At 28.5% G+C, this 27,650-nt stretch overlaps 3 protein-coding genes across 5 annotated transcripts in view; 1 reads left to right on the forward strand and 2 right to left on the reverse strand.

Annotated features, from left to right (window-relative positions):
* Positions 1–296: 296 nt before the first annotated feature.
* LOC130677019 (putative ankyrin repeat protein RF_0381) lies at positions 297–2,576 on the reverse strand. The gene is made up of 2 exons (XM_057483536.1): positions 1,226–2,576; positions 297–367 (listed from the first exon to the last, which is right to left on the reverse strand). The coding sequence occupies exons 1-2, from the start codon at positions 2,574–2,576 to the stop codon at positions 297–299; spliced, it is 1,422 nt and encodes a 473-aa protein (XP_057339519.1).
* A 3,777-nt stretch (positions 2,577–6,353) lies between these two features.
* The window catches only part of LOC130677431 (synaptotagmin-10-like), a 36,434-nt gene continuing 15,137 nt past the window's right edge, over positions 6,354–27,650 (reverse strand). For all 3 annotated transcript variants that reach the window (XM_057484191.1, XM_057484190.1, XM_057484193.1), the window contains 9 exons: positions 17,201–17,463; positions 15,316–15,462; positions 14,978–15,109; positions 13,215–13,369; positions 12,971–13,139; positions 12,748–12,868; positions 12,492–12,663; positions 10,398–10,598; positions 6,354–10,080 (listed from right to left, as the gene is read on the reverse strand). In XM_057484191.1, coding sequence (XP_057340174.1) covers positions 10,077–10,080; positions 10,398–10,598; positions 12,492–12,663; positions 12,748–12,868; positions 12,971–13,139; positions 13,215–13,369; positions 14,978–15,109; positions 15,316–15,462; positions 17,201–17,463 — 1,364 coding nt within the window. In that variant the 3' untranslated portion in view covers positions 6,354–10,076. The remainder of the gene's footprint in view (positions 10,081–10,397; positions 10,599–12,491; positions 12,664–12,747; positions 12,869–12,970; positions 13,140–13,214; positions 13,370–14,977; positions 15,110–15,315; positions 15,463–17,200; positions 17,464–27,650) is intronic.
* On the forward strand, positions 24,744–26,432 carry LOC130677432 (uncharacterized). Its single transcript, XM_057484194.1, has 2 exons — positions 24,744–25,844; positions 26,209–26,432. The coding sequence occupies exons 1-2, from the start codon at positions 25,225–25,227 to the stop codon at positions 26,210–26,212; spliced, it is 624 nt and encodes a 207-aa protein (XP_057340177.1). The 5' UTR covers positions 24,744–25,224; the 3' UTR covers positions 26,213–26,432.

Raw genomic sequence — 27,650 nt, forward strand, 5'->3', positions numbered from 1 at the left:
AGCTAAATAAACGTAAAGTACATTTCACATTGTATATTATTTATTTCAATTGTTTACTTTTAGATTCCTAGTCGTTTGTTTACGGTGATAACATGAAGTGCGCATTGTTTAGGCTGCTATAACCTCAACTATGAGGTCAATACAGTTCCTCAAAAGAGCCGTGCTAGGTTTTTACGCCTACTTTTAGAAAACGAGTCTAATCTGATGCTTTTCATACAAACCGAAAATTCCCGACGATGACTAGTAAGTCATCTCTGGGAGGACTTTTTGTTATTATTATTATTATTATTTATTGTTTATTGGCCATGAAGTTGTAATTCTTTGTGGCCATCCAAAACAGATACATTTGATCGTATAGTATACATAACTGTAATTAATAAAGGCGATTATTTACATTTATTTAACATATTTAACACTTAAATCTAACCATTTAAATATAGTGGAAACCTAAACATGCAAACCTCTCAATAAGACAATTTATAGATAAATTGAGATGAAATGAAAATTTAATTATTCTTTTTTTCTATTTAATGATTCTACTTTTACTTTACTTATTTTATTTTAAAATACTTAGAGAACAACGAAGAAAAAATAAAAAAAAAAAAAACAATTGCAAAAATTCGAATTAAATAAATAAATAAATAATAGTAATTAAAATTATATGTAATTAAATATTAAAATAAATTGTGACAATTACACAAATTTAAAAATACAAAGTAATTTATTTTTGATACATACAATATTTATATATTTAATATAAATCAAATTAATAATTACATTTTTAAATTACGACTTATGAACTACGAGTTTATTAAAAACAACTTCAATATTAACTATTGATTTTTCAAACTGAACTAGAATTAATTTTTTTTTTTAATTTTACAATGGCTTTACTTCTTTTGTGTCAAAGAACTTAAAAACAAATGTCAATAATTAAAATACAACTTAATCGATTTAATTACACACTTTTAAGATAAGTGAAAACATTTATGTCATCTACATAATATATGAATTAAAAATAAAAAAAAAAAACTAATTATTTTACATTACTACTAATGAACATCCCAAATTTGTTAATTATACTTATAACACTACACCCATAAAAATGTTTCAAAATGTTACAAACTTAATAATATTAATTAAAAATATTCCTATATATATTTAATTGTAATTTTTTCCAAATCTCTGTTAGTTAATAATTTTAAAATACCCCTCGTAAAAGTACTTGGAAGTTGGATGTCATCGAAAATATCTTCAATTACACCAATAGCATGGGATAACAATCTTTTCCGTCTTAATACTTTTCTTAAACGATAAGTAATCATTCCACTGTATAGTGGAAAAAGAGATGGAATGTTCAAACTTAAAATTGCAGTTTTACTAACATACTTTAATCCTAAAGCTAATTTGTGTTCACAATTATCACATAAAACATTATAAAATGTAACATTACTCGTGCCAATAAATGTTAGCTTCATTTTTTCAACTTCGTTTATGCACTGGCCGCGCAATTCACAAAATTTTTCACTGCCATTATCGACGACTGCTAAATTTTCTTCATCAACATGAAAATTCACCGCACTGAGTTGAGCAATATGTTCAGCAATTGTGTCTTTAACTTTTTCTGAATCAATAGGTCTTGCAGTAAACGCTGTTTTACAATTAACGTTTTTTATATAGATATCAACACCAGTATTAAGAGCTTGTCGCATGATGTTATCGTCGGGCGAGTGAAATGTGTAATTAAGTGCTGAATTATCGTCTTTTATATTGATATCAACACCAGCATCAAGAAGTTGTCTTATGATATTATCGTCGGGCGCGAAAAATGCGTAATGAAGTGCTGAAAGGTTATAAATGTTCACTATATTTACATTAACCATATTATGGTTTAAAATCAATTCTACTGCTTCTTGGTTTCCGGAGCAGACAGCAATATGTAGAGGACTTTCTGCTATATTACTTCCAATTGGACTATTAACATCCACGCCGTATGCCAGAAGATGCTTTATTATTGGTAAATTTTTATAAGCAATAGCAGAGATTAATGGTGTTATAGTACCATAAATATACAGGTTCGGATGAGCATTATTTATCAATAGTAGCTCTACCATTTTTTCATTTCTTCGATCAACAGCGATTTGTAACGGTGATTTGCCAAAACAGGAATCATAAGTTTTCAACATCTCACTCACAACATCTTTTTCTTTTGATAAAAACTCAGGAGCTTTTTCACCATATTGCCAATCACCATACCGGTAACGGATCAATCTAAAGTCAGCAATTAGTTGACTATTAACGTCTGCTCCATAGTTGATTAGACTTTGCATTATACCCAGGTTCTCCGATAAAATAGCAATGTGAAGAGCTGTACCCCAGTATTTACTTGTTAAATTCACATCAGCTTTCTTGCGGAGCAGATCATCCACCAATTTTTGATCATTATTGAAAGCTGCTACATGAAGCAGCGTAAAACCACCCACGATTGGATACATTGTATTAATATTTTCGACAACTGCATGTTTGATGAGGTAGTCAATGTATTGCCAGTTCAACTTAATACGGCTGAATTCCATTATAATGAGTAATTTAATGAATAATTGTCGACTTTTAAATAATGAACTTTTAAGTTAGAGCACTTTAGCACTGCACTGTTAGAGTCACTGTTCACTTTGTAATAATTTCAAGCTAAATTATTAACGATCACTGATTTTACGTTTGTAGTTGTAAGACAAAATTGACTGTGCGACTGATCGTCTCAAGATCAAAAACGGTTTTGAATGATGGTGTCTATGGTACCTTCGAGTTTAACAAAAACGCTCCAGGTAATTACATTTCTCCCCCACTCTTAAATATCCATGGTCATAATTCGGGGAGGAAGGGGCAAAAGGAAGTTTTTAAGGAAATACTGAGTTTTTGGGGGCTCCTAGAGAGGTAGAAGGGAGGGGGGATCCTTGGTTTTGGTTTCAATAGCCATGTTTGTTGAAAATTAAAAATCCGTAAATTTGGAGTAAAATGGGCCCTGAAAAAAAGTTATAATATTTACTTTTTTTACCCCTTTTACTTTTTCTAGTTTTCTGCCATGTGTTCGTCATCAATATGCTCCAAAAATAAGAAATTTAAATTTGGGGCAAAAAGGACCCTTTAAGATATCTACTAAACTTCGGTTTTTATTTTATTTTATCTGAAAATCTACTAATCAATAAATTTTTGAGAATATTGATTTTTCGCGCTTAATTATTTTATTCTTTTGTATACAGATACAAAAAACGGACTATGGCATACACGGACTGTAAAAAAAAAGCTGTATGGCGTTAAAAAAAAAGTTTCATTTTTAACTTCCCGCTAAAAAAATTTGAAATTTTCAAAATTTCGGGAAGTTATTCGTTTCAGTCCGATTTTTGAAAATCGAATTTCTAAGAGTTTTGGGGCTGGCCCGCAGGGTCAACCGATAGACCGGTTTGTTGGGGGAGAAATGAAGCACCCTCTAAAAAAGTACTGAAAATTGAATGAATTTGATGAAATTACATTTTCTTATAAATAATTTACATTTAAAAAAAATTTTACTTCACATAACTATTAGATTTAGAGGAAAAAAAAAAATTAAGTAGTTATTGCTATAAAACCAGTCATTAACATTTTTCGACTGAAACTCTGAATTTTTTAAAAAGTTTAATAAAAAAAAATAAAAATAATGTTCAATTGTAATTACAAAAGTAATTTTGGAAAAATTACCCTACAATAAAGATAAAATTATGAAAAATTAAGCACTTAACAATGCGAAATTCCCATTGAAATGTCTCGACTATGGAGACTATATAATCGCCCTAGTCTCGACTATTATAATTATCCTGTCTATCTCTCTTTAACTTTCTATAACTATCTAATTATCTTTCTACTCTTGAAATTTAAATAGTGTATGACCCATTACTGACGATTCTTTGTTATAGAAAAGCATAAACAAAATTAATTATTAATGACTGTAATGAAAATGCGTATCATTAAATATTTACATATGAAAATTAGGTTTACACTATATTTAAATGGTGTATTACCTTACGATGGACGGTGTGGCTCAATAAGTTATAGATCAAATTGAACGGAATATAGTATAGTGCCGGATAGCTCAACTGGTAGAGCACTCGGCGCCATTTAAATATAGTGGAAACCTAAACATGCAAACCTCTCAATAAGACAATTTATAGACAAATTGAGAAAAATATAGATAGCCCGAACTGGGAATCGAACCCAGACCGATTCGGTATCGCGCCGAGTGCTCTACCAGTTGAGCTATCCGGCACTATACTATATTCCGTTCAATTTGATCTATAACTTATTGAGCCACACCGTCCATCGTACACAGTAAAAAATATTGTGTTAAAATCAACACAATTTGTGTGTTAGAAACGGTCCACACAATATTTGTGTTATTTTTTAACACAGACTATTTGTGTTAAATTTCCACACAAAATTTGTGTTAAAATTTCAACACAAAATTCGAGTAATATAAGAAGTAACTTCAACACTTTTTAAATGTTAATGGTGACACAAAAAAAATGTTAACTTTTACATTTTATTTTTGTACCATTAATTATTTTTAGATTATCAAAAGTGTCAACAATTATTATTTAACATTTAACTATTTTGTGATAGTAAACATGATCCTAAAGTTAGCAGACAGTTAACAATTTTTCAATTTTTTTATCAACAAATCAATTACGAAAAAAAAACAAATAATAAAAATGTGCGCACGTAGAAAAGTAAAAAAGCCACAGATGCAATTTTTTAAATATTTTTTTTTTTTTTAAACTATACGAATCATGAACTTTGTCAACTTTATTTTTTCATGTCTAATTGGAAATAAATAAAATCAATGTCACAAAAATAATAACTAACCGAGCAAAACTGATGCTTAATGGCGCTTCCCAAGTGAATAGAAGAAAGACATTTTTTTAACACAATTCAACTGTCGCTTCAACACTTTTTTTGTGTTGATTTTAAAGTAACACTTAATAAATGTTGATAATATCGATTTTTGTACTAAGTAACAGTTTTAAAGTGTTGAATAGGAGATCGATTGAAAATTTTAAAGTAACACAATGAATTGTGTTGATTTGACAAAAAATAATCAACACAAAAAATTTAACACGGACCGTTTTTAACACAGATACACAATATTTTTTACTGTGATACGGTAATACACCATTTAAATATAGTGTAAACCTAAACATTTTTATTCTATGAAACAAAGTTGTAATCTAAAAAAAAATATTAACAAACCATGAGCTGCAAGTTGATTATAAAAAATATTAATTAGTCGGCTCAAATAAATATTTTTTTCAGTGTAGGGAAAAATAAAAAAATTTCAAATAGGTACTTTATTTATTTATTTTTTCTTTACAATCATATTGTATCTACATAGATATGTTACTAATTACTCATTAGAAAAGTACTGCATATTGTTTCTAATATTTCACTTATTTAATTATTTATATATATGTATATATGTATCATAACAGGTTTGTTTGTAGTATAGACTTAGACAAGAAGATTCCATCTTACGTTCAAAACAATTTAGTAATTGTCATTGGCTACAATACTTGATTTATTTATTTTAATTTTATTTAATTAAACATAAGAGTGATATGTCGAATTTACGTATACAGAATTTTAAACCAAATACTCAGTACTGCTATACTTAAATTTTCAAAAAAAATAATCTTCTGTGATAATAAAAAAAATTTTAATTTCTTCGATAAACTACCGATGGAAAATGATATATTTTATTAAATTTTCTTCTTCCTTTTTTTTAATAATATATCATTAAAATATATGTCTTTTTTGTTATTAATTATCATTATTATCAAGTTCACAATCGAATTATCGAGTCTACATTTTTTGGGCATTAGAAAGCAGCAGTCAAATATATTTTTTTTTTATTCACAAAATATCTTTTATAATTTCTTGTCATCATATTACAGTTACAATGAGTCATTTAATTATTTAAACATGATACGTATATGTATGGTCAATTTTTTTATACATTGTATTAATAAGTATTAATATTTGTTCATATTTATATCACAACAATAGCCACCAGGGCTTTTTATACATACAATTATCAATTAATAATCATTAATCATTAATTATTAACCTCTAACCATTAACCAGAGGTTACTCTGTAATTTTTAAATAATTCAAGTTCAATAAAAGATCTAATTATTGATGCTATTAATTTAATTAATCGTATCTACCGTTGATAAATTAAAATTTTGAATACGTATAGAGAATTTTATATCATCATTGAGTCTAGTCTACTCCCGCACATGAATCGCGGCCGCGAAATTTAACCGTGATTCGCGCATGATCTCTACGCAAAATAAAAAATGTCTTCCTCTAGACGTTTTTGAGTTCCGCGAGACTTTTGTCGCTTAACGAAAACCAAAACTGTATAAGAAACATCGAGAGTCGCAAACTTGACATCGCGAAACTGACCACCCCCATGAAAAAAAATATATTAAAAATACATAAAAAATATATAAATATATATATAATATGTATAAAAAATATATTTTAAATAGCTAACTTTTGGCCGATTTTCGTATATATTTTATATATTTTAAATATATTAAAAATATATCTTAGAATATATAAAAAATACATGCATAAAAATATACAAAAATTATATAAAAAATATATTTTTTATATAATTTTTTCATATTTTCATAATTATATTTTTTATAGATTTAAAATATCTTACTAATATATATTTTTAAATATAAGAAAAATACAATTTTCGTATATTTTTATAGATGTATTTTTTATATATTTAAAATATATAAAATATATACGAAAATCGGCCAAAAGTTAGCTATTTAAAATATATTTTTTATACATAATTTATATATTTTTTTTATATTTTAACATATATTTTTTTTATAAATTTTTTTTTATAGGGGCAGACTCGTGTTTCGCGGCTATCTTAGTTCTAGTGTAGAATAGAGAGCAGGTATTACTATTGGAGCTAAATACCATTCGGTCTACGGTATAAAGACACGGTAGGCCCGCGCCATGACACTTCACACATATACATGTGTTTGATTTGAACGTGCACTTGGCGCGAGACACTACCGTGTCTCCTGATTATTTCGTTCTCGTGCGCTGCGAAACCCTGCAATAGCCGCGAAATATGTCTAGTTATTTCCGCTGTTCAGATTTGCGCGTCTTAGAGTTCCCTGTCCGATGTCAGTTTTCGTCGGAAAAATAAATTCACAGAGCGCGACAATGCGTAGAGGAATTTTTTTTTGCACAGAGATCACGCGCGAATCGCGACAAAATTCGCGGCCGTGATTTTGTAGGAGTCTAGATGTGGCGTAAGAAAAATAATCGCGTACTTTTGTTTCCTGTTTTACAAAATATCAATAACGCGGGAAAATTTGAAAATTGTAATTTATTAAGAAACAATATTTTAATAATTTTCCAGACAACGGAAGTATTTGACCGAACTATGGCCTCAGTAAACTAAGTCTAAGTAAAGTTAGAAGGCTTTTACACTAAGTAACTTACTGAGTTAACTAAGGACTAAGTTCGGTCTAACGCACTCAATATATCGACGTCCTCAGTATAAAACTTTCTGCTCCACTTAATTTAATTACACACAAAAAACATGAGTCAAAATAATTATTTTCAAGCCTAAAAAAAACATCTAACATAAATTTTCGTATGACCATAGGTTATTTTTCCCCCAACTATAGTTGGACTATGAACATTTAAAAATAAATTATACAAGTAATTAAGTATCAATAATTGGGTCTTTTACTTGACTTGAAATCTAGCCAACGCAAACATAACTCAGCTTTTAATTATTTCTCTTATTGATATCATTCATCCTGAACTATAACAACTCGTCCAATTGATAAATATATTTAAGTATTTTTTTCACTCAATGGGTTTAAAAAAATTACTATATTTATCATGATTATGATTATGATTGATTATATATTTATAGTTATTTACTACTGATCTATCTAATTTTTTTCATTAATTACTATCATTATTAGTCATTAGAGTACACAAAGACACTAACATCTACTTGTTTTTTTTCTTTTTTCAATTAAGGGCATTTTCAGACAGCGCCCCCCCCACTTTTTAAAGATTTTCAATGACTCAACTATCATAAGCGTATCTAAATTTGATAAATTAATTAATCAAAAAGTTTAAGCGTTAATTGAAGAAAAGACAATTTTGCTGAGATAGATCTAGAAAAAAATTACTTACAGTTGACATAAATTAGGAGTTAAACGAAATTTGGAAAATAAATTTCAGTGAAATCGTCATGTCGATTTTATAATTCGAACTTATAAATTTTGTAGGCTGAAATTTATTTCCCAAATTTCGTTTAACTCCTAATTGACATCAACTGTAAGTAGTTTTTTTTATCTATACCTCGGCGAAATTGTCCTTTTTTCAGTTAATGCTTTAATTTTTTTTTTCAATTAATTAATTATGTTACTTATGACTAGAGACAAGATTTTTGCCTTATTTTTAAAATGAATAGTTCAAATTGTTGAAATTACGGGGAAAATATCGGTCTTATAAAAAAAGTTTTAAAACAAAAGTTGTTGGATATTTAATTTCTGAAAAAAATCGTCTTCTATGATTTTTTCATACGACCAATATTTTCGCCGTAATTCAAAAATTAAGATTCATAATGAACGGTTCAAATTTTTGATAATTATGAAAATCTTAATTTTGAAATTACGGTGAAAATATTGGTCCTAAGAAAAAGTTATAAAAGATATTTTTTTTACAAAATTGAATTTTGAACAACTTTTATTTAAAAAATTTTTTTATACGACCAATATTTTTACCGCAATTCCAAAATTAAGATTCATAATGAACGATTCAAAATTTTATTAATTATGAAAATCTTAATTTTAAAATTACGGCTTTCTTATCAGTGCTATGAAAAAATTATAGGAGACATTTTTTTTAGAAAATTGAATTTCCTACAACTTTTGTTTAAAAAAATTTTTTATACGATCAATATTTTCACCGCAATTCCAAAATTAGGATTAATAATGAACGATTCAAAATTTCATTAATTATGAAAATCTTAATTTTGAAATTACGGCTTTTTTATTAGTCCTAAGAAAAAATTATAAGAGACATTTTTTTCATAAAATTAAATTTCCTACAACTTTTGTTTAAAAAAATTTTTTATACGCTCAATATTTCCACCGCAACATCAAAAATTTGACAGCATCAATCGTTATTTTTTAATCAAAGCAAAAATCCTTTCTCTACTTATGACAGTTGAAAGTCATTGAAAATCTTTGAAAAATGGGGAGGGGGGGGGGGCACTGTTTGAGAATAGCCTTAATATTAATTTATTAATATTTTTCTTTCGCTGTTCAAATTTCGTTCATTTCCAAAAATAAGGCCATTCCACATTTTTTTCTTTATAAATTTTAATACTGCATATATTTATAGTATATATTGTTAATATTGTAATCAACATCATTATTTTAAATCTCGTTATCAACTTTATTATTATTATTTTTTTTATGATTATCTTTTTTCAGGGGCTCGAAAGTATTGTCATAAGCAAAGCATTTTTTTTGTTAAAAAAATAAAACAAATTATCGAACAAATAACGAGGCATTGTTAAAAATATTGTCTCGTATTTATATAGATTTAATATTTTTTAAAAAAATACTTGTCGCATTTAACACATTCCTAAGTACACATTTTAATTCACTGTCTAAGGCATGCAAGTTTTTTTTTGTCACGGACCCACTGGTCCATTTAACCCCCTGTCGATTTTTTGCTTCATTTCATTTATTTGTATCTCTTATATATACATATGTATATATATTTATAAATATTTTTATGTTTGTTGTCAGAGTTCAATGTCGAGACTGAAATTATTTCCACTCGTCAATCAAGACGATTTTTTTTCTTAAGTGTATTCAGATATACAAGGATAGAAAGGACTATTATATTTATATATATATATTTTTTTAGTGTCCAACATAATTATTGAGCCCCCGCAATTAGCGGTAATTGATAAAACTTCATCTAAAAATTATTTTCATTCATTAAATTATCATTTCATTAAATTATTGGTTATTATGCGGGACTCCATCTATTTTGGTCGTTTTAAATTTTGTGGGTTTCGCGGTTTTATCGTTATTAGGTCAATTACTTGTTAAATTTTGTTACTTTAAAATTAGGTATCAAAATTTACTATAAATTAAATTTTACTTTTGAAAATATAAAAAAAAAGTTTATTGAGACTTTAGTGATTTTTGTTTGAATTTTTTTTTCGCGGGTTAAAATAGCTGGAGTTTTTTTTGTATAATTAGCAAATTATGTGAATATGTATATATATTTACCTGCTGTTTAAACAACTGAGACTGACAGGAAGTGGTTCTGAATATAGTGTTTGAATATGATTGGTAACAGTATCAAGTAATGGATACCATTGTGCTACTGGTTTACGCGGATTTTCTAACATCAATGACCAGTGTTCTTTCCCAATACCTATTGCATTTGATCCTATTGCCGTGCATCCCATTAACTCATTCGACCCAATTCTATAATTATCGTAAATTCAAAATTTTAATGAAAATTGATACATAAATAAATATCAAGAGTACTTATATATTTATTTCTAGTTCATGCGTGGAAATATAATATATGCAAAAAGTTCATACAATATATATATATTTATAAATCATGGAAGTGTGTGAATAATTTGAAATTACAATTTATTCGTATCGAATTGAATATTAATATCGGATTCGAAATTCCAATCGAATTATTTGTAAATTTTCGAAATTTTTTAGTTTTCGAATAGAAGAAAAATTTTTACTATTTATTTGATACATTTTCGAATTATTTGAATCATTTGTAAATTTTTTATGATCCTGAAGTCAGCAGACAATTAGTAATTTTAGGATTTTTTTTTCAACGAATTAATTACAAAAAAACAAAAACTAAAAATATGCACGTGTAGAAAATTAAAAAAAAATTTGGAAAATCCAAAAGTGCACTCCTCGAAAGCTCATGTTATGTTTTTTTTTAAAAGTTAAATTTCGAATAAAATTGAACATCCCGCTCTTTTCCCATAAAAATTTCCATGGTAAATATACGGTAATAAAAGTAAAAAAAAAATAAATAAGGAGAACATTCCTAATGAAAAATGGCGGCAGTGTGTGTTTGTTTACATGTAAGATTGCCGGTTTTAACCGTAATGATTTATTTTTAAAAAAACGAGAAGGCCTACAGTAGTGATTTTCGAAAGGAACCTTCTTTGCTTATTTCTGAAAATTTTGAAAAAAAAATTAAGTAGTTTCGTCAAGTCTTTCTCGAGATATCCGTACCACGCCGTTTTTTTGAACCACAGACTAATGGACGTCCACGATAAATTTTTTTTAATGAACTTTTTTTTATATTAATACATATTAGACAAATTAAAAAAAGTATCAGGATTATTTATTAGTGTTTCAGCTTTATATTGATGTGCTTTTCATAATGTGTAAGAGTAATAGAAAAAAAATATATGCACTTTAATGAGTGGAAATCGTGTGACCTTGACAGGTCGGTTATAAAGCACAACCTCTCCGCTTCGCTTCCGAGGCGTGCAAAACTACAGGTGCAATTTTTCCAAATATTTTTTTTTTTAAAAAAACATCCGAAAATTATTAGACGTCGGCTAACTTCAGTTTCATAATTTTTTAATTCCTCGAGAAATTTGAATTATTTGAAAATTTTTTAATTATTCGTAAAGTTTTCCCTATTTAAAGAATTCGAGTAATCGTAATTTTTTCAAAAAAATAAATGATTTTTTATTGTTCAATATTTGGTAGATTTTTAAATTATTCAAACTTTAATGCGAATTCAAAATTCAAACCAATATTTGAATTTGAATAAAAAAATTCAAAATTTTAATTAAATTAATTGACGACTAATTCAGATCGAATATTAATGTTCCATTCGAATAATTCATATGAAGGATGGGCGATATTGAAAAAAAAAATCGATATCGTAACATCGATAGTTTTAGTTTTTTATTATCGAGTATCGATATATCGTCTCCAAAAAATATCGATAGAAAACATCGATATTTTAGGAAAAAATCATCGATAGTTGAAATATCGATACTTTAGGAAAAAATAATCGATAGCTGAAATATCGATACTTTAGGAAAAAATCATCAATAGTTGAAATATCGATACTTTAGGAAAAAATCATCGATAGTTGAAATATCGATACTTTAGGAAAAAATCATCGATAGTTGAAATATCGATACTTTAGGAAAAAATCATCAATAGTTGAAATATCGATAGATATCGCCCATACCTACCTCATATATTCTTATACATCTTGATAAATCTCAATATCAATACAAATATTCAAAATATTTTTTTTCCCGCGCTTTTATATTTCCTGCGAATTAACAAAAGTAAATAACAATAATAATTTACCTGTCGTAATCAATAACTTTAACAATTAATATGACGTCATCAATATTCTCAGCGGGTACATCAAAGACCAGTGACTCATTATAAACCGGAAATAGTGTATTTTTTTTAACAGTCGTCTTTTTCTTTTTAATTCTCTTTCCCTGACAAAGTAAATATACTTTTACATACGGATCTGTTTCACAAACAAAAAAAGTGTTTATTAATATCCGATATTTTAAATTAAATGCTCCTCCTATTTAATTAAATTAACAGCTACCAGATTTTCCAGTTATATCCATAGCTTTTAAATTTCTAGCTTTAATTACTGTAAGTGTTAGTCGGCCTGCCGTTGGAAGAAAACAGAGTGTCAGCATCAATTCTCCTAAATTTACCTTATCCTTAAAAAAATTTGTATTTATTAGACTCCATAAATTGGTTATTAAAATTCATGTAAAAATCGTGATATTTTAAAATTTAATGATTAAATTAAATTATTTTACCTGAGTTGCACAAAGTATATCCATTGTGTATTCAATTTCTTGCTCTAGATCCGTACATTCTAATAATCCCTTGAGCACGACTTGTCCGATTAAATCGTGCCGTGAGAAACGATCGAAATCGTAGACGGAAAATTGCAAGAATCTTTCTCTCAATTCTTCGTAAGATACACTGGCAATTTAAATAATTTAATTGATTGATAAAATTTATTTTTAGTATTTAATTAAATATAACTACAAAATTTACCTGAAAATGAAAGTTTCGTTAAAAACGGGATTCAAATTTTTGCGATGAACTTTCGTTTGAAATTTTCTTTTCCTGTCGGGTAGAAGATAAATTTTAACATACGGATCACTACTTCCGGTTACATCTTTAATAGGTAATCCGCGTGCTTGTAGTACCTATAGAAAGATATATATATATAAATATGAACCCGAATGTTGATTTAATTAAAATTATTAATTAATTCGTTATTGTAATAGATAATAAACTATCGTTTAGTTTAATAATCAATGTCGGACAGTTTGCAAATTAACACCTATAGAATATAATTATTTGTGTAAGATTTAATGTCAGCATGTGAATATGTGAAATATACTGTGTACACAGTCTCGGTTGAGTGGCGTTTATCGAATCTGTAATGAATCTAGAACATTGGGTCTATAATTTAATGCATCAATATGTTGAACTAGTTTACAAACGTCGATCGTCAAAAGCCATAACGAACAAAGGAGACAACACTCATCAAAACTGTCTCTATTTACTACTCATTTATATAAAAATTAATTTTTAAATATTTTTTAAACATCTTATTTTATTATTTTCGCATTTTCGTTTGCTAGAGAAAATTTATTGGCACAATTAATTTTTTTGAACACAAAACAAATTTTTATTTTTAAGTCATAACCCATGCAGGAGCTGCCAGAGTTGAACGACGGGCCCTTACTTGGCCCAGCACTGGGAAACCTAGCTTTGGCACACCTATATTGGCCCATGCTTGGCTCAAGGTTGGGTACTCAGTCCTGGCCGTTACAATGATTACCCGGGCTTGGGCCAAGACTGGGTAACCTAGCCTTGGCCATTCAATGGCAACCCAGGCTTGAGCCAAGACTGGGTAATCTAGCCTTGGCCGTTACAATGATTACCCGGGCTTGGGCCAAGACTGGGTAACCTAGCGTTAGCAATTCAATGGCAACCCAGGCTTGGGCCAAGACTGGGTAATCTAGCCTTGGCCGTTACAATGATTACCCGGACTTGGGCCAAGAATGGGTTCCCCTGTTGTGGCCATTCAATGGCAACCCAGGCTTGGACCAAGACTGGGTAATCTAGCCCTGGCCGTTAAAATGATTACCCAGACTTGGGCCAAGAATGGGTTCCCCTGTCTTGTCCATTCAATGGCAACCCAGGCTTGGGCCAAGACTGGGTAATCTAGCTTTGGCCATTCAATGGCAACCAAGCATGGGCCAGGTCTGGCAACCAGGCTTGGCCCGAGAATATAATTCCAGACTTTTACCAAAACTGGGCCAAGCCTGGGCTCGTGATACTTTCCTTTCTGGGAATGCAAAAAAATTTACTCGGAGGAGGAAAACTTGTTTTGGAGATGAGTAAAAATTTTTTGTGCTGAGAAATTATTTTTTTTCTGTGTAGTTTGAATTCAAATAATCGATTTATTCCAAATATTTAATTATGAAGCTAATGAAATTAGTCAGGGAATCATTTTAAAAAATATTGAAATTGAAAAAAATTTTTTTGAAAACTTGACATACAGAATTTTTTATTTTTAAAATTATCGAGATTTTAAATATTAAATTTAATTTTAAAAGCTTAATAAAATTTAAATGCAATATTTTTCAAGGGCGCAACGGAGATTTTTCCTTGCACTTTTTTAGCCAATAAAATTTTTCATAATTAAGCGGCGAGATGAACTATCACTTTTAGTTAATTAAAAAAATGAAAATAATTAATTTTTTGATTAGTTAATTAATAGTTATTATTAATTAAAAAATTACCTTAACCACAAGACCTTCAATCTCTTTATCATAACGCAGCGCAAAGTGAAGTTTACCAGCAACTTCCATTTCTACGGTACTCGAACTTTCGGTGCTCTCTTGTCTTGTTAAATCTTTTTTATACAATTCCGGCTGTGAAAAAAAATTATTTTTTTAATAAAGTAGATTGTCAGTAAAAAAAAAAATGAGAAATTTATAATTCAGTTTTATATTTTTAAATAGACATCTTTTTTTTTCTTTAATATAAAATAGCCTCAAGTATTTTTATATTAAATTTTTTTTCTATCGGAAAACTGTCGCAACTTTTTATCTGATGGTAGAGTATAAAAGTATCGAACCTTGATAAGTCCAAGACTTGAGTCACTTCGATTCTCAAGACTGCAGATACTGAATTTTATATTGGGAAGATCAAGACGGTGAGACAATTGACGTTGAAATGTTTGATGTCGTGTTGGTACTATTGGTAATGTCGTTTGACGTAATACCTATACATCAAAAAAATTAAATGAAATTCGAGAAGAAATTAAAATTTTTTTTAAAAATTGGAATATTTAAAAAAATTTTTTTTAAATCTTCGAAATGTGTAAAAATTTTCCGAGAATTTTTCAAACTTAAAATGATCTAAGGTCAAAGCCCCTATACCCGCTCGCTTTTCATTAGAATGAGATTAAATCACTCAATATAAATTAATAAATAAAATGAAAAACCAGATTTTTTTTCATAGTTATTTTTTGAAGTTTCGAGTATTAGAATAAAATTCAAGTTTGAAGAATAATCTTGATAATTAATTATTATTAATTTTTTAATTAAGGTCCTTGAGTGTACCCATAGTCGCTCACTAAAAGTTGTCATGTACCATTACTCGACCAACACATGGCCCTATAGTCGCTCAAAGACAATATCAATTAAACTATGACAAGTTTATTGATTTGGACAAATAATTTATAAATTATACTACTTTATTCTTTCATAATATTAAATTTCATGAATTTTAAAAATGGATTTAATAAGATATAGTTACAACAATTCGAAAAAAATTTGACGTAACTCAAATTTAATCTAACGAATGAACGTTAAAGTAAAAAATGCCCGGCTTTGCGCGATTTTGAAAACAGTCATTTAATTTAAATTTATAATCTCCCGAGTCGAAATATTAGACGTAAGTTGAACGTTCTTAACGTTTTAAACGTAAATTGAACGTTTTAAACGTTTTGAACGTAAATTGAACGTTTTCAACGTTTTAAACGTAAATTGAACTTTTTGAACGTAAATTGAACGTTTTGAACGTAAATTGAACGTTTTGAACGTTTTAAACGCAAATTGAACTTTTTGAACGTAAATTGAACGTTTTAAACGTAAATTGAACGTTTTAAATGTAAATTAAACTTTTTGAACGTAAATTGAACGTTTTGAACGTTTTAAAAGTAAATTGAACTTTTTGAACGTAAATTGAACGTTTTGAACGTTTTAAAAGTAAATTGAACTTTTTGAACGTAAATTGAACGTTTTGGACATTAAAAACTCAATTTGACAGCTTTCAACTTATTCAAAACGTAGATTGGAGTATCATAAATCGAAAACGTAACTAAAACCTATTTAGACTTACAATAAGAAAACATAAACATTCCAAAAAATTTTTTTCATCGATTTAGTACTCCTGGATTATAATCACGTCAATTCCCTAAAATTTTGTCGTCCGCCTTTCTGGCTCTTAAATAAAAAATTCGTAGTTTGAAAAAAAAAATTTTTCAGTTCATACTTCTATCTAACACTATTATATCTTTTCATATATTACGATATCAAGGTTATGAAAATTGTGATTACAAATATTGAAATAAATTAATTAATGTTATCATTAAACTAAGATCATAACTCATGAAATTACCACTTTTTTGTGAACCAAAATGCAAAAAAATCGTTCAATTTACTTTCAAAACGTTAAAAACGTTCAATTTACGTTTAAAACGTTAAGAACGTTCAACTTACGTCTAATATTTCGACTCGGGCTATTATAAAATAATTTGATACATCATATTTTAATATATTTAGATTCACAAATAATTATTTATCAATAATAATATTTTTAGTCGTAATTTTTTTTTACAAACGCCTTAAACATTTAAAGTGAGCGACTAATGGTACTGAGCGGGTATAGGGGCTTTACCTTATAAATATTGAATTTAAAAATTCAAAAATTGAAGTAAAAAAAAAAAAAATTTTTACTTTTTTGCTTTCCTTTTGTTCTTGTACATATTCATGTGTGATGGGTTCAGATTGTAAATCAGGCAATGAATGACTTATCCTTATGTCATTTCGTTGTGATACGTCGCCGTCAGTACCGTCATCACTTTCTTGTCTGGCCACAGCCATCAGCCATTTCCACGTGGATGAACAGTGAAAGCTCACGGTTGCAAGGAAAACAAGAGCCATGAGTGCAACTCCACTACCAATTAGCACTTGGTAGGAAAAATTATCATTCCAATCATCTTAAAAAGTAAAAAAAACATTTCAAATTTAATTTAAGTTTAAAAAATATAATTAATTATCTACTCAAACGTCCAAACACAACATTCTTTAATATCATAAGCATTTTTTGAAACAATAATCATTAGTTTGAAAATCCACCCGAGGATATTTACTTCATTTATTATTTATATATATATATATATATATCTATATCTATATATATGATTAGTAACTAAATATTATATTTAAGTTATTTACAATTAAATGTAATTGCATTGTTTTGAAAACGTGACTTGACTATAACTATTACAAAGCAATACAATCGATAAAGGTGAGTCGTTATATTATCACAGATATAAATTTTCATTTCAAGGATATATATGTTGTACTACCAAGGCTGCAAGGACTCAACTTATCCGTGCTAATTGCTAACGCAGTTTAAGCCTTTACTGACATTGAGATTCACGACCTTGTGGGTATGGCTTAATGGAAACAATCCCTTATATATATATATATATATATATATATATATATATATATATATATATATATATATATATAATACATTTATCAATTCATTTAATAATACCGACAATCTATTTCATGATATAAAGTCTTAGTAATTAATAATTTTTTACAGAAGATCTCCATGACCTTTTTTTTTTAATTTTCGAAACATATCGTCCCCTTTCTGGGTAAACCTCTTAACTACTTTTTTTTAATAATTCAAATTATGAGTGAAAAACACTCTTCAGTATTGTTATTGCGTAAAAAAAGCTTCAAATTTTATTAATTATAACAGAATGTTCAAGAGACTTTTGAATTTAAATATTTCCATTAACGCACGTGTACTGTAAATAATTTTTTGGACCCGGTGTCGTGTAAATATTTTGGTGTGAAAATTACACCAAATTCGGTGTTAAATTTGGGCGGTGTAAATTCGAAATTTTTACACCGCCGTACGTGTAAATGTATAATTCATAATTTTCCGTTCAGAAAATTAATCATAAAAATATTAATGTGTTCAAAATACTAATTAATATCTAAATAAAATTAATGTAGTTAAAGATTAAGTAGTTAAAATTACGACTTACACGGAATGGTGTAAAAAAGGATATTACACCGTGTTCTTACACGGATGAATTTTACACCACACGGCCGTGTAAAGTTCTCCGGGTCTATTTTTACACTGAAATTTTTTACAGTGAGTAACAAATTAGAAATTTTGACCAATTTTTGAAAAAATTATAACTTAGCAGTTACGAGGTTTACCCAGAAAAGGGACGATATGAAACTGCTTGTCCTTCGTTGATATATTTCGAGACGGCTATTTTGACTGAATTCAAATTTGAAAACGAGCATGACGTCAAATTGTTCAGAAATAATAAAAATTCAAATTTTTTTTATTTTTAACAGAAATTTTTTTGGCGCCAATCGAGTCACAATTTTGTAGAAAAAAAAAATTTCTTTCCTTAGAAAATGTTGAGTTACAGTTTGTAAAAAATATGGGGTAAGTTAGCCGGCCGGTTTAAAATTTCAGTTCAATTTTTTTTCAAGTGTTATATAAATTATTTTATCGAAAACTGATGCTGATGATGAGGTAAAATGAGTCATGCAATAAATTTTGTTTATCTCGAAAATGGTGTCCCATTTTGCTTCAGGAATTCTAAACTTACTCTTTTGTATCATATTATTATAGTTACACGGAGAAAAAAATATCGCCAGAATGACTATCCAATGTATCCTCAAATGACGTATCGTCAGAATACCGATTCGTATACCTAATTTAGGAATACTCTCATATTAATTTAATAATCTATAGTATCGTTAAAGTAAAGATACGTTTTTGGGTTAGGTTAAGTATTGGTTTATTTAATTTAACAATACGACGAATAGTCTTTGTAACGATGTATAGTTTCGTTGATATAAGTATCTGTATTGCCAGCGTGAGGATCCGTATAGCTAAATTAGCTATACGTATCATCGTTCTCGGTTGCCGGATGCCTAAATACAGAGTTTGCGCAATAGTCATGTCAGCGATTCATAAAATGCCTAAAATAAGGATACGGATCGTCATTTTGACGATCCACTGTGAGGATACTCTGTATAGCTGAATTGGCTATACGGCGTATCGTTAAGTAAGATGTCTATACAGCGTATAGCCAGAATAGCGATACGTATACTTAATCTGGCAATATTTTTCTCTCCGTGTATGATCGAATTTAACATAAATAACTCGTACTAGCGATGTAAACTTTATTATATATATATATATAAATATATATAGATATATATCTATGTATATGTGTATACTATAATCAAATGCAAACTTTCTTAATTACATTTTCATTACAAAGATTCTCTTAGACTCAATTTAATTAATGCTGTACAAGTTTTTAAATACTAGTGTATAATATATATGTAATACTATATATATTTTGTTTGTTAGTTTATTTGTTTATGAAATAGAGCGTAACATATTTCGCTAATGACGAGGCCGAATATATATAAAATAAAAAATTAAAATTAACGTCAATAAGAGTAATAAATATGTTTGATATCATATTTAATGACTTATATAAATATATATTGTTATTTGATTGATTTATTTTTTTTAATAATGAGTGTTTTTTATTTTTAATATAAAAATATATCCTTTTGAAATACTTGAATGGGAAAATAAAAAATATCTGAATGGATAAAAATAGACAAATAAAAATATTTACAAGCATTGTTTGTTAATGGATCCTCAGCCTTGACCCCTATCGGCGTCGGAAAACAAGTTTACTGTGCCACGGTCGAGATACATAAAGTATACTAAGGGGTTTCTGATGCGTACATTTATTATTTAAAATATGAGATACGGTAAGAATATGAAAAATATGTGGAATATTTTCTGCAACTATCAATTCGTGTTTTTTTTCAACCGAGTATGAGTGCGTCAGATGTCTAATAATAGTCGAGGTTTGTCTCATTTTCTATAGATGTCCTTGGAAGGTGACGTGTTTCGTGTTCTATAAGATTTTCTATAAATTTTAACTAGATTTTCATGAATAGTGACGAGTCCCGATTTTTTTTTAGATTTTCTTGGATGGTGACAAATCCCGATTTTCTATAGATTTTTCCTAGATTTCCTTGGAAGGTGATGAGTCCCGATCTTCTATAAGATTTTTTATAAATTTTCATGGATAGTGACGAGTCTCGATTTTCTATAAGATTTTCATGGATAGAAACGAGTCCCGATTTTTTTTTAGATTTTCTTGGATGGTGACAAATCTCGATATTCTATAGATTTTCCCTAGATTTCCTTGGAAGGTGACGAGTCCCGATCTTCTATAAGATTTTTTATGAATTTTCATGGATAGTGACGAGTCTCGATTTTCTATAAGATTTTCATGGATAGTGACGAGTCCCGATTTTCTTTAGATTTTTTTGAAGATGGTGTTAAATTCCGATTTTCTACAGACTTTCCCTAAATTTCCTTGGAAAGTGAAAAGTCCCAATTTTCTAGAAGATTTTCATGGATAGCGATGAGTCCCGATTTTCTTTAGAATTTTTTGGATGGTGACAAATTCCGATTTGCTACAGACTTTCCCTAGATTTCCTTGGAAAGTGACGAGTCTCGATTTTCTATAAGATTTTCATGGATAGTAACGAGTCGCGATTTTCTTTAGATTTTTTTAGATGGTGAGAAACCCCGATTTCCCAAAAATTTTCCCTAGATTTCCTTAGAAGGTGACGAGTCCCAATTTTCTATAGATTTCCTCTCTATGTTTTTGGAAAGTGAAAAATCCCGATTTTCTACAGAATTTCTTAGAAGATGACCCTGACCAAAACTATGTCGTCGGTTGGATGTTTGTGTCCTCGGAGATCCAAGCGAGTCTTTTGGGAAAACTCTAGCCCATAGAAGCGTAAAAAATAGTATATTACACTACAAGGGAAGAAAGTTGAAATTCCTGCCCTGTGTGATAAGATGCCCGAGGCGAAGCCGAGGGCATCATGACACACAGGGTAGGGCTTTCAACTATCTTCCCGTGTGGTGTATACGATTTTTCTTTATACCTGGTCGAAAGTACGTTTATTAATTACATTTTTGAATACTATAAACAATACAACCACGTTCTGCCTTCAGCTGACAGGTCGGCCATGTTTTTTTTATTTGCTCCCTATTGACGCGCCTCTTTCGGACATACATAAAACTTTAATTTTTTTCCGTCTCTCTTTTTTTTTTTGTTGCGTTTTTGATGCCTGCCCCGCGACATTTGAAAGCACGAGCGAAGCGAGTGCGTCTGGTCGGCGGGGGCAGGCATCAAAAACAAAACAAAATAAAAGACATAATTATACTTATAAAAAATAAAAAATAAAAAAAAATTATTTTTTTTCGAAAGAAATAAATTTATGCCTATGAACAAGTTTTTTTTCCCTGCCAATAAAAAATATATAAATGAATACATAAACTTTCAATAATTAACCTCGCCTCTGCATCAAAATCTTTTATCACCTCATCCTCGTCCATAAAGTCATCAGATGATACTTTTTCAGTCATTTTATTATTGCAAGTACACTGTTTACTTAAAATATCACAAACAACGAGACACAAAAACACTGACATATATATAAATAAAGCAACGATCTATGATGTTATCGTCAAAAATTTTATTGATAAAGTGGTAGACGTTCAGTAGATGGCAGCAGCCGGCTGTTTCCGTAGGCACGAAAAAATTTTTTGCTCCCGGCGATATAAGTGGGGCGCGTGTAACTCCACCAGGAGAGGGAAATGAGACTTTAGGCCTTAAAATTAGGGAGGGAAGTGCGTACTTTCGACTAAGGGATAAAGAAAAATAATTTGAATCTTCCCGCCAAGAAAATCGTCCATTTTCAAAAATTCGGGGTTATAGTTGTCACCTGAATTTTTTTTTCTGTTTAACGTAACGTGAAAGCAAAAATGTTTAAAAAATAATGCAAAAAAAAGGTTTTGATCAGAAGTGTATTAGCAGGCTGTAGATAAAGAGAAGATATAACTCTAGTGCCACAGAGTCAAGGTAAAACTAATCATACAACCCTCATGAGACTACTTTTACCAGTTTCCAAAGTTCATTAAATATTTATCAGTGTCGTAGTCTCAGTGTATACATAGTTTTTTTTTTTTTTCGCTTTTTAACTTTTATGTGTCTGATTGAATAGTATATTGTGTGACAAGGGATGAAACGAGATGATTTCAGACGAGGGTAAGCTTGAATATTAGAGGAGGGTTGGATCTTAAATCATTTTTTATCTCGTGACAATCAAAATATTTTTAATAATTATTGACATTGGAAGTTTGAATTTTAATGCCTTGTCTGTCGAAACGATAATATTTGAGATCAATATTTATTTACCGAGCTGAAAAAAAGTATGAAATCATTACTTAGTTATTTTATTAAATTTTATAATGATTTCTACCAATGACTAATTTTTACATGGATAATTTTTTCAAATTTCATCATTACGATTTTTAGTGTAAAAAAAAAAATTGTTGAGGCAAAATTATATTTTTAGCTCTAGGGAGAGATGATTTTGAAACCGTAAAATTTCATCAGACTCAAATTTTCTCATTTCGTTTCCCGCATGAAAAAACTATACATGTGAAAAAATACACTTTAAAATATATGAATATTATAATGTGATATATTGCACAATATATAAAATAATATTTATATTTTTGCCGTATTAATATATGATAATATTGAAAAAAAATATATTGCTACAATATATTAATTATATATTTATCAATATAACTTTTTTTATGTATGTTTAGCATATATATCTTGGTATATTTTATTATATATCGATATATTGTATTGAAAGTAGTATATTTATTAATATACAGTATGATGTTTATTTTTTATATTTTTCCAGTATATTGCAAAATATATGGTACTCCATATATTTTGCAATATATAACGTCCAATATATTGCAAAATATATGGTACTATATATATTTTTCGTACTATGGTATGTCACATAATAAAAACCATGCATTTTAGTTTGTAATTTTCATTTCTATGTTATCGGGCAGCTTCTCAAAAAATATCGATATATAAAGATTATAATTTTCGATATATCGAGAAAAATATAATCTTTAATATATTGGAAAAATATAACTTCAATATACCGCAAGCCATAGATTTAAACATATAAGTTCTTCCATGTATGATCAATTATATACAGACAACATATCACTAATTATATGAGTCAAAATATATATAAATTTTATTATATTATACTATATAAATTACATATATACCATCCATATATGACAAAAATATATTGAGCATTATATGAGATAATATATCCAGAGAAATATAAAACATTATATAAAAAAAAATATATTATTTAAAATATATAATCTAATATATGTAAAAAACATATATTCATAAATATATATATTTTTACCGCCATATATTTATCACATATTCACCATATATATTTTTATATATTTTTAACAATATATAGCTTTTCCATGCGGGTTCTAAAAATTATTTCCCCCACAATTCTTTCAATAAAATTACGATTTTTCTACCCCTCAGTGTCGTGAAAAAAATAATAAAAATTTAATTACACAAAAAACATATAAATTAGACACGTAGATAACGAGGTCCTTAAAAATTTATCGTCGGTGACCTCCGTCAAGATCAACAAAACGTATCAATGAAAGATAATTTGATATAAAAAGGCAGCAGATCAGATACGAGCTACCGTATAAATGTTAAAATTCAGTATAGTGATTAAATTTTTTTTAACAGCCCCAATGAATCTTAATCTATCACATTGACAGCTAGGACAAAAAATTAACAAGTCTTATATTCACTTAACGACTTATTTGTTTTTTCCACCCCTTCTCTCCCCGCAAACTTCTTACCAAAAAAAAAAAACAATCAAATATTTGCGTTGCGACAGACGTGGGTGCAAAGGTAACTCGTGAGTTAAGGGGTTAGGGGTAGTCAGAATTTTCAAAAAATCGATTTTTTTTTTTTTGCATTTTCTTAAAGTATAATATTTTAAAAATATTGTGTGAAAATTTGAAGTGAATCCGACAAATTCTTTTCGAGTTATTTAACAATGACCAAAGGACGCTCGGGTGCTACGTGGCATTCGAGAGCAGGTAGCTAGAAACAGCTGCAAGCAACCGACCTTTCGGGTTTCATTGTCATGAATATCTCCCCATTTTAATGTATTTATTATTATATATATATATATATATATATATATATATATATATATAGGATATATAAATATATATATCCTTCTATATATATATATATCCTTCTACATATATTCACAATTTGTAGGTAGTACAAGAACTGAAAAATAATTTTTGGTTGCCAGTATACCTGTAGTCGTTGCACTGATCAGTCGATAGTTTTGTGATAAATTATTTCTCAAGTGAATTAAATTATTAACCATGGGACGTGATTCTAGAAAGGTTTCAAGAGAACTTCGGAGTTCTGAAAAAATTAATAAGTCACGTTCAGTCAAAAGAAAGAATGTTTTTAATCCGAAAACAGCCGAACGTGATGAAAGTATTCAGAGTACATCTTCTAAAAAATTAAAACAAAACACTGAAGATGATGTACCTGAAGACAGCAGTACTGAATTTCGAATAATAAATTTTATTCAGGTATTCACTGCAATTTCTGCTCTTATAAAATGTAAAAAATGTGATGGAAATGTAGTGTTTCAAACAGCAAGTACACGTGGGCTGGGATTCAAAATTGTAGTTGCATGTAATAACTGTGGAAATGAATATATTCCTTCCTGTTGAAAATATGAAATCTGCTATAATGGCAACCTTTTATCACTACGGCTCGAGTGATGAAAAACCGAATCATGATATGTGTCCAAAAGGCGAAGAATCTTGGTGCTCTTACCAGCGCGCTGAAGCAAGAGGAGAGCTTGATACCTTTTCTCACGATTATTCTCCTTTACCTTCTGATGTTTTAAAAGCTATCAAGCCTATATACGAAGATCTTAGTAATGAAAATTTACTTTCAAGATGTGTAGGTGGATTCAATCAGAATAATAATGAAAGCTTTAACCAACTAGTATGGAAAATATGCCCAAAAACGGTAAATACTAGTTTTACTATCGTACAAATAGCTGCATACGTTGCTATGTGTATATTTAATGAGGGTATAAATTCATTATTAGTCTTGATGAATACACTAGGACTTAATTGTGGGCCTAATTCTCATCGGTATGCAGAAAGAATGGATGCTGCACGTATCAAAGTAGCAGATAAGCGCGCTAATGATAACACCCGAGAAGGTCGATTGCAACGTAGGCACCAGCAAATCGATATTTTGGAAGCTGCTATGTCGGCTGAAGAGCTATTATATGGTCCAGGAATAGATGACTCAGTGTAAGTTATTAAATAATTCTTATAATTCGACATAAATCCATAGCAAAACTTTAAATGCGTTTTTCTCAAAACTATGTTTTCTGAACTGGTGATCACTGTAACTTAAAAACTGCTCGGTAGATTTCAATAAAATTTATTGTACTTTTGAAATACATTAAAAACTCGTGCCTGATCGAAGGATTTTTTTTTTTTTCAAAAATTTCGATTTTTTTTTAACAATAAACTGTCGGTTTTTTTCTCGAAAATTTGAAAAAAATTTCCTGAGGCCGCCATTTTGTTAATTTCGAAAAAAAAAAAAAAAGCTTCGATCAGGCACAAGATTATCTATTAATAAAACTAATTTTTCTTGTCCGATTGATTTTAGATGAATCTCCAAGGACTTATGATGATCACCGCAAAGGACTTCGGGAGGAACGGGCTCTACAAAAACAGCGATAACTTTTTGAATTATTAATTTTTTTTTTTGAAATTTTCGTGAAGTCAAATCGAAACGTGTTCTAATAAAGCTATGTTTTTATTTTTGTCAAATAAAGTAATTAACTACAAAAAAAAAATTATTGAAAATCATCATTTTTTCATACCCCTGAGTACCCCTAACCCCTTAAAGAGCGGCGAGCAGAGAGTAAAGTGAAATGATGATAAAAAATAAAAAATAATAAATATCACCGCGAATTTAATATCATGAATAAGGCATACAAGTATTGTTTAGATACAATTTGTCTCGTCACTTTTTATTATTTTTTTTCATATCATTTTATTTGTCATTTGTCACTGACTTTTTTTCCCAAACTAAATTAGATAAGAACTTTTTTTTATGTCTACGATGTAACTTATAACTTTGTCGAATAATTTTATTTTATTTTTCTAAAAAATTTATTGGAGCATAAGTTTTACGTATAAATAAGTCAAATTAGTTGAAGTATTGTTTTTCAAGAGGGTAAAAAAAGTCTGTGATAATGATAATTTTTATGATCCTAAAGTTAGCAGACATTTAAAAATTTTTGAATTTTCGTTTTTCAATAAATCAACTGCAAAAAAATAATATAAAAATATGCACATGTAGAAAACTTAAAAAACTACAGGTGCAATTTTTTCAAATATTTTTTTTTAAATTTTTTATTGTCTAAAAAAAAATCCAAAAATTATTAGACGTCTGCTAACTTCAGTATCATTAATTTTTTTATGATCCTGAAATTGCCAGACAATTTAAAATTTTTGAATTTTTTTTCCTACTAATTAATTACGAAAAAAAAAAAAAACTAAAAAAATGCACGTGTAGAAAATTAAAAAATCTAAGTGCAATTATTTAAAATATTTTTTTTTTTAATTTGTCGTTTTTTAAAAATTCAAAAGTAGTCGCCAAATTCAGTATCATATTTTTTTTTATTTTAAATTTATCAAAATTATTTTATGGAGAAAAATATTAGACATTTTTCTTCTCTATATTCTACAAGTCATATATATGTATGTATAGAGGAAAAAGTTCTGTTGCCCCAAAGCTTAGGACTAGAAAAAATTTTTTGACAAAAAAATCTTCTCTCGGCCCAAGAGAATTTTTGTTTTCAATTCATGATACAAAAAAACTTTTTGGGTCGAGTAAAAATTTCTTTGCTAAGGAATCCTTTTTTTCTGTGCATGTATTTTTTTTACTGAAAACCCAATAGTCAAATGATTAATGACAAGGTCACAAGTATATATATATATATATATATATATATATATATATATATATATATATACGTATTTACTCTTCAAATATTAGATAAGTCAAACAGGAAACGGATACATGAGAACTAAACATCCGTT

The sequence above is a fragment of the Microplitis mediator genome, chromosome 11 (assembly GCF_029852145.1).
Source record: "Microplitis mediator isolate UGA2020A chromosome 11, iyMicMedi2.1, whole genome shotgun sequence".
NCBI classification, from domain to species: domain Eukaryota; kingdom Metazoa; phylum Arthropoda; class Insecta; order Hymenoptera; family Braconidae; genus Microplitis; species Microplitis mediator.

What these genes read in the sequence shown, in the direction of transcription:
- LOC130677432 (XM_057484194.1), top strand. Translation starts at nt 25,225, where the DNA reads ATGAATATATTCCTTCCTGTTGAAAATATGAAATCTGCTATAATGGCA.
- LOC130677019 (XM_057483536.1), bottom strand. Translation starts at nt 2,576, where the DNA reads ATGGAATTCAGCCGTATTAAGTTGAACTGGCAATACATTGACTACCTC. An exon ending in CGATGACATCCAACTTCCAA is followed by an intron (nt 368 to 1,225) that starts GTACTTTTACGA and finishes TATTAATTACAG; the next exon opens with TTATGTATACTATACGATCA.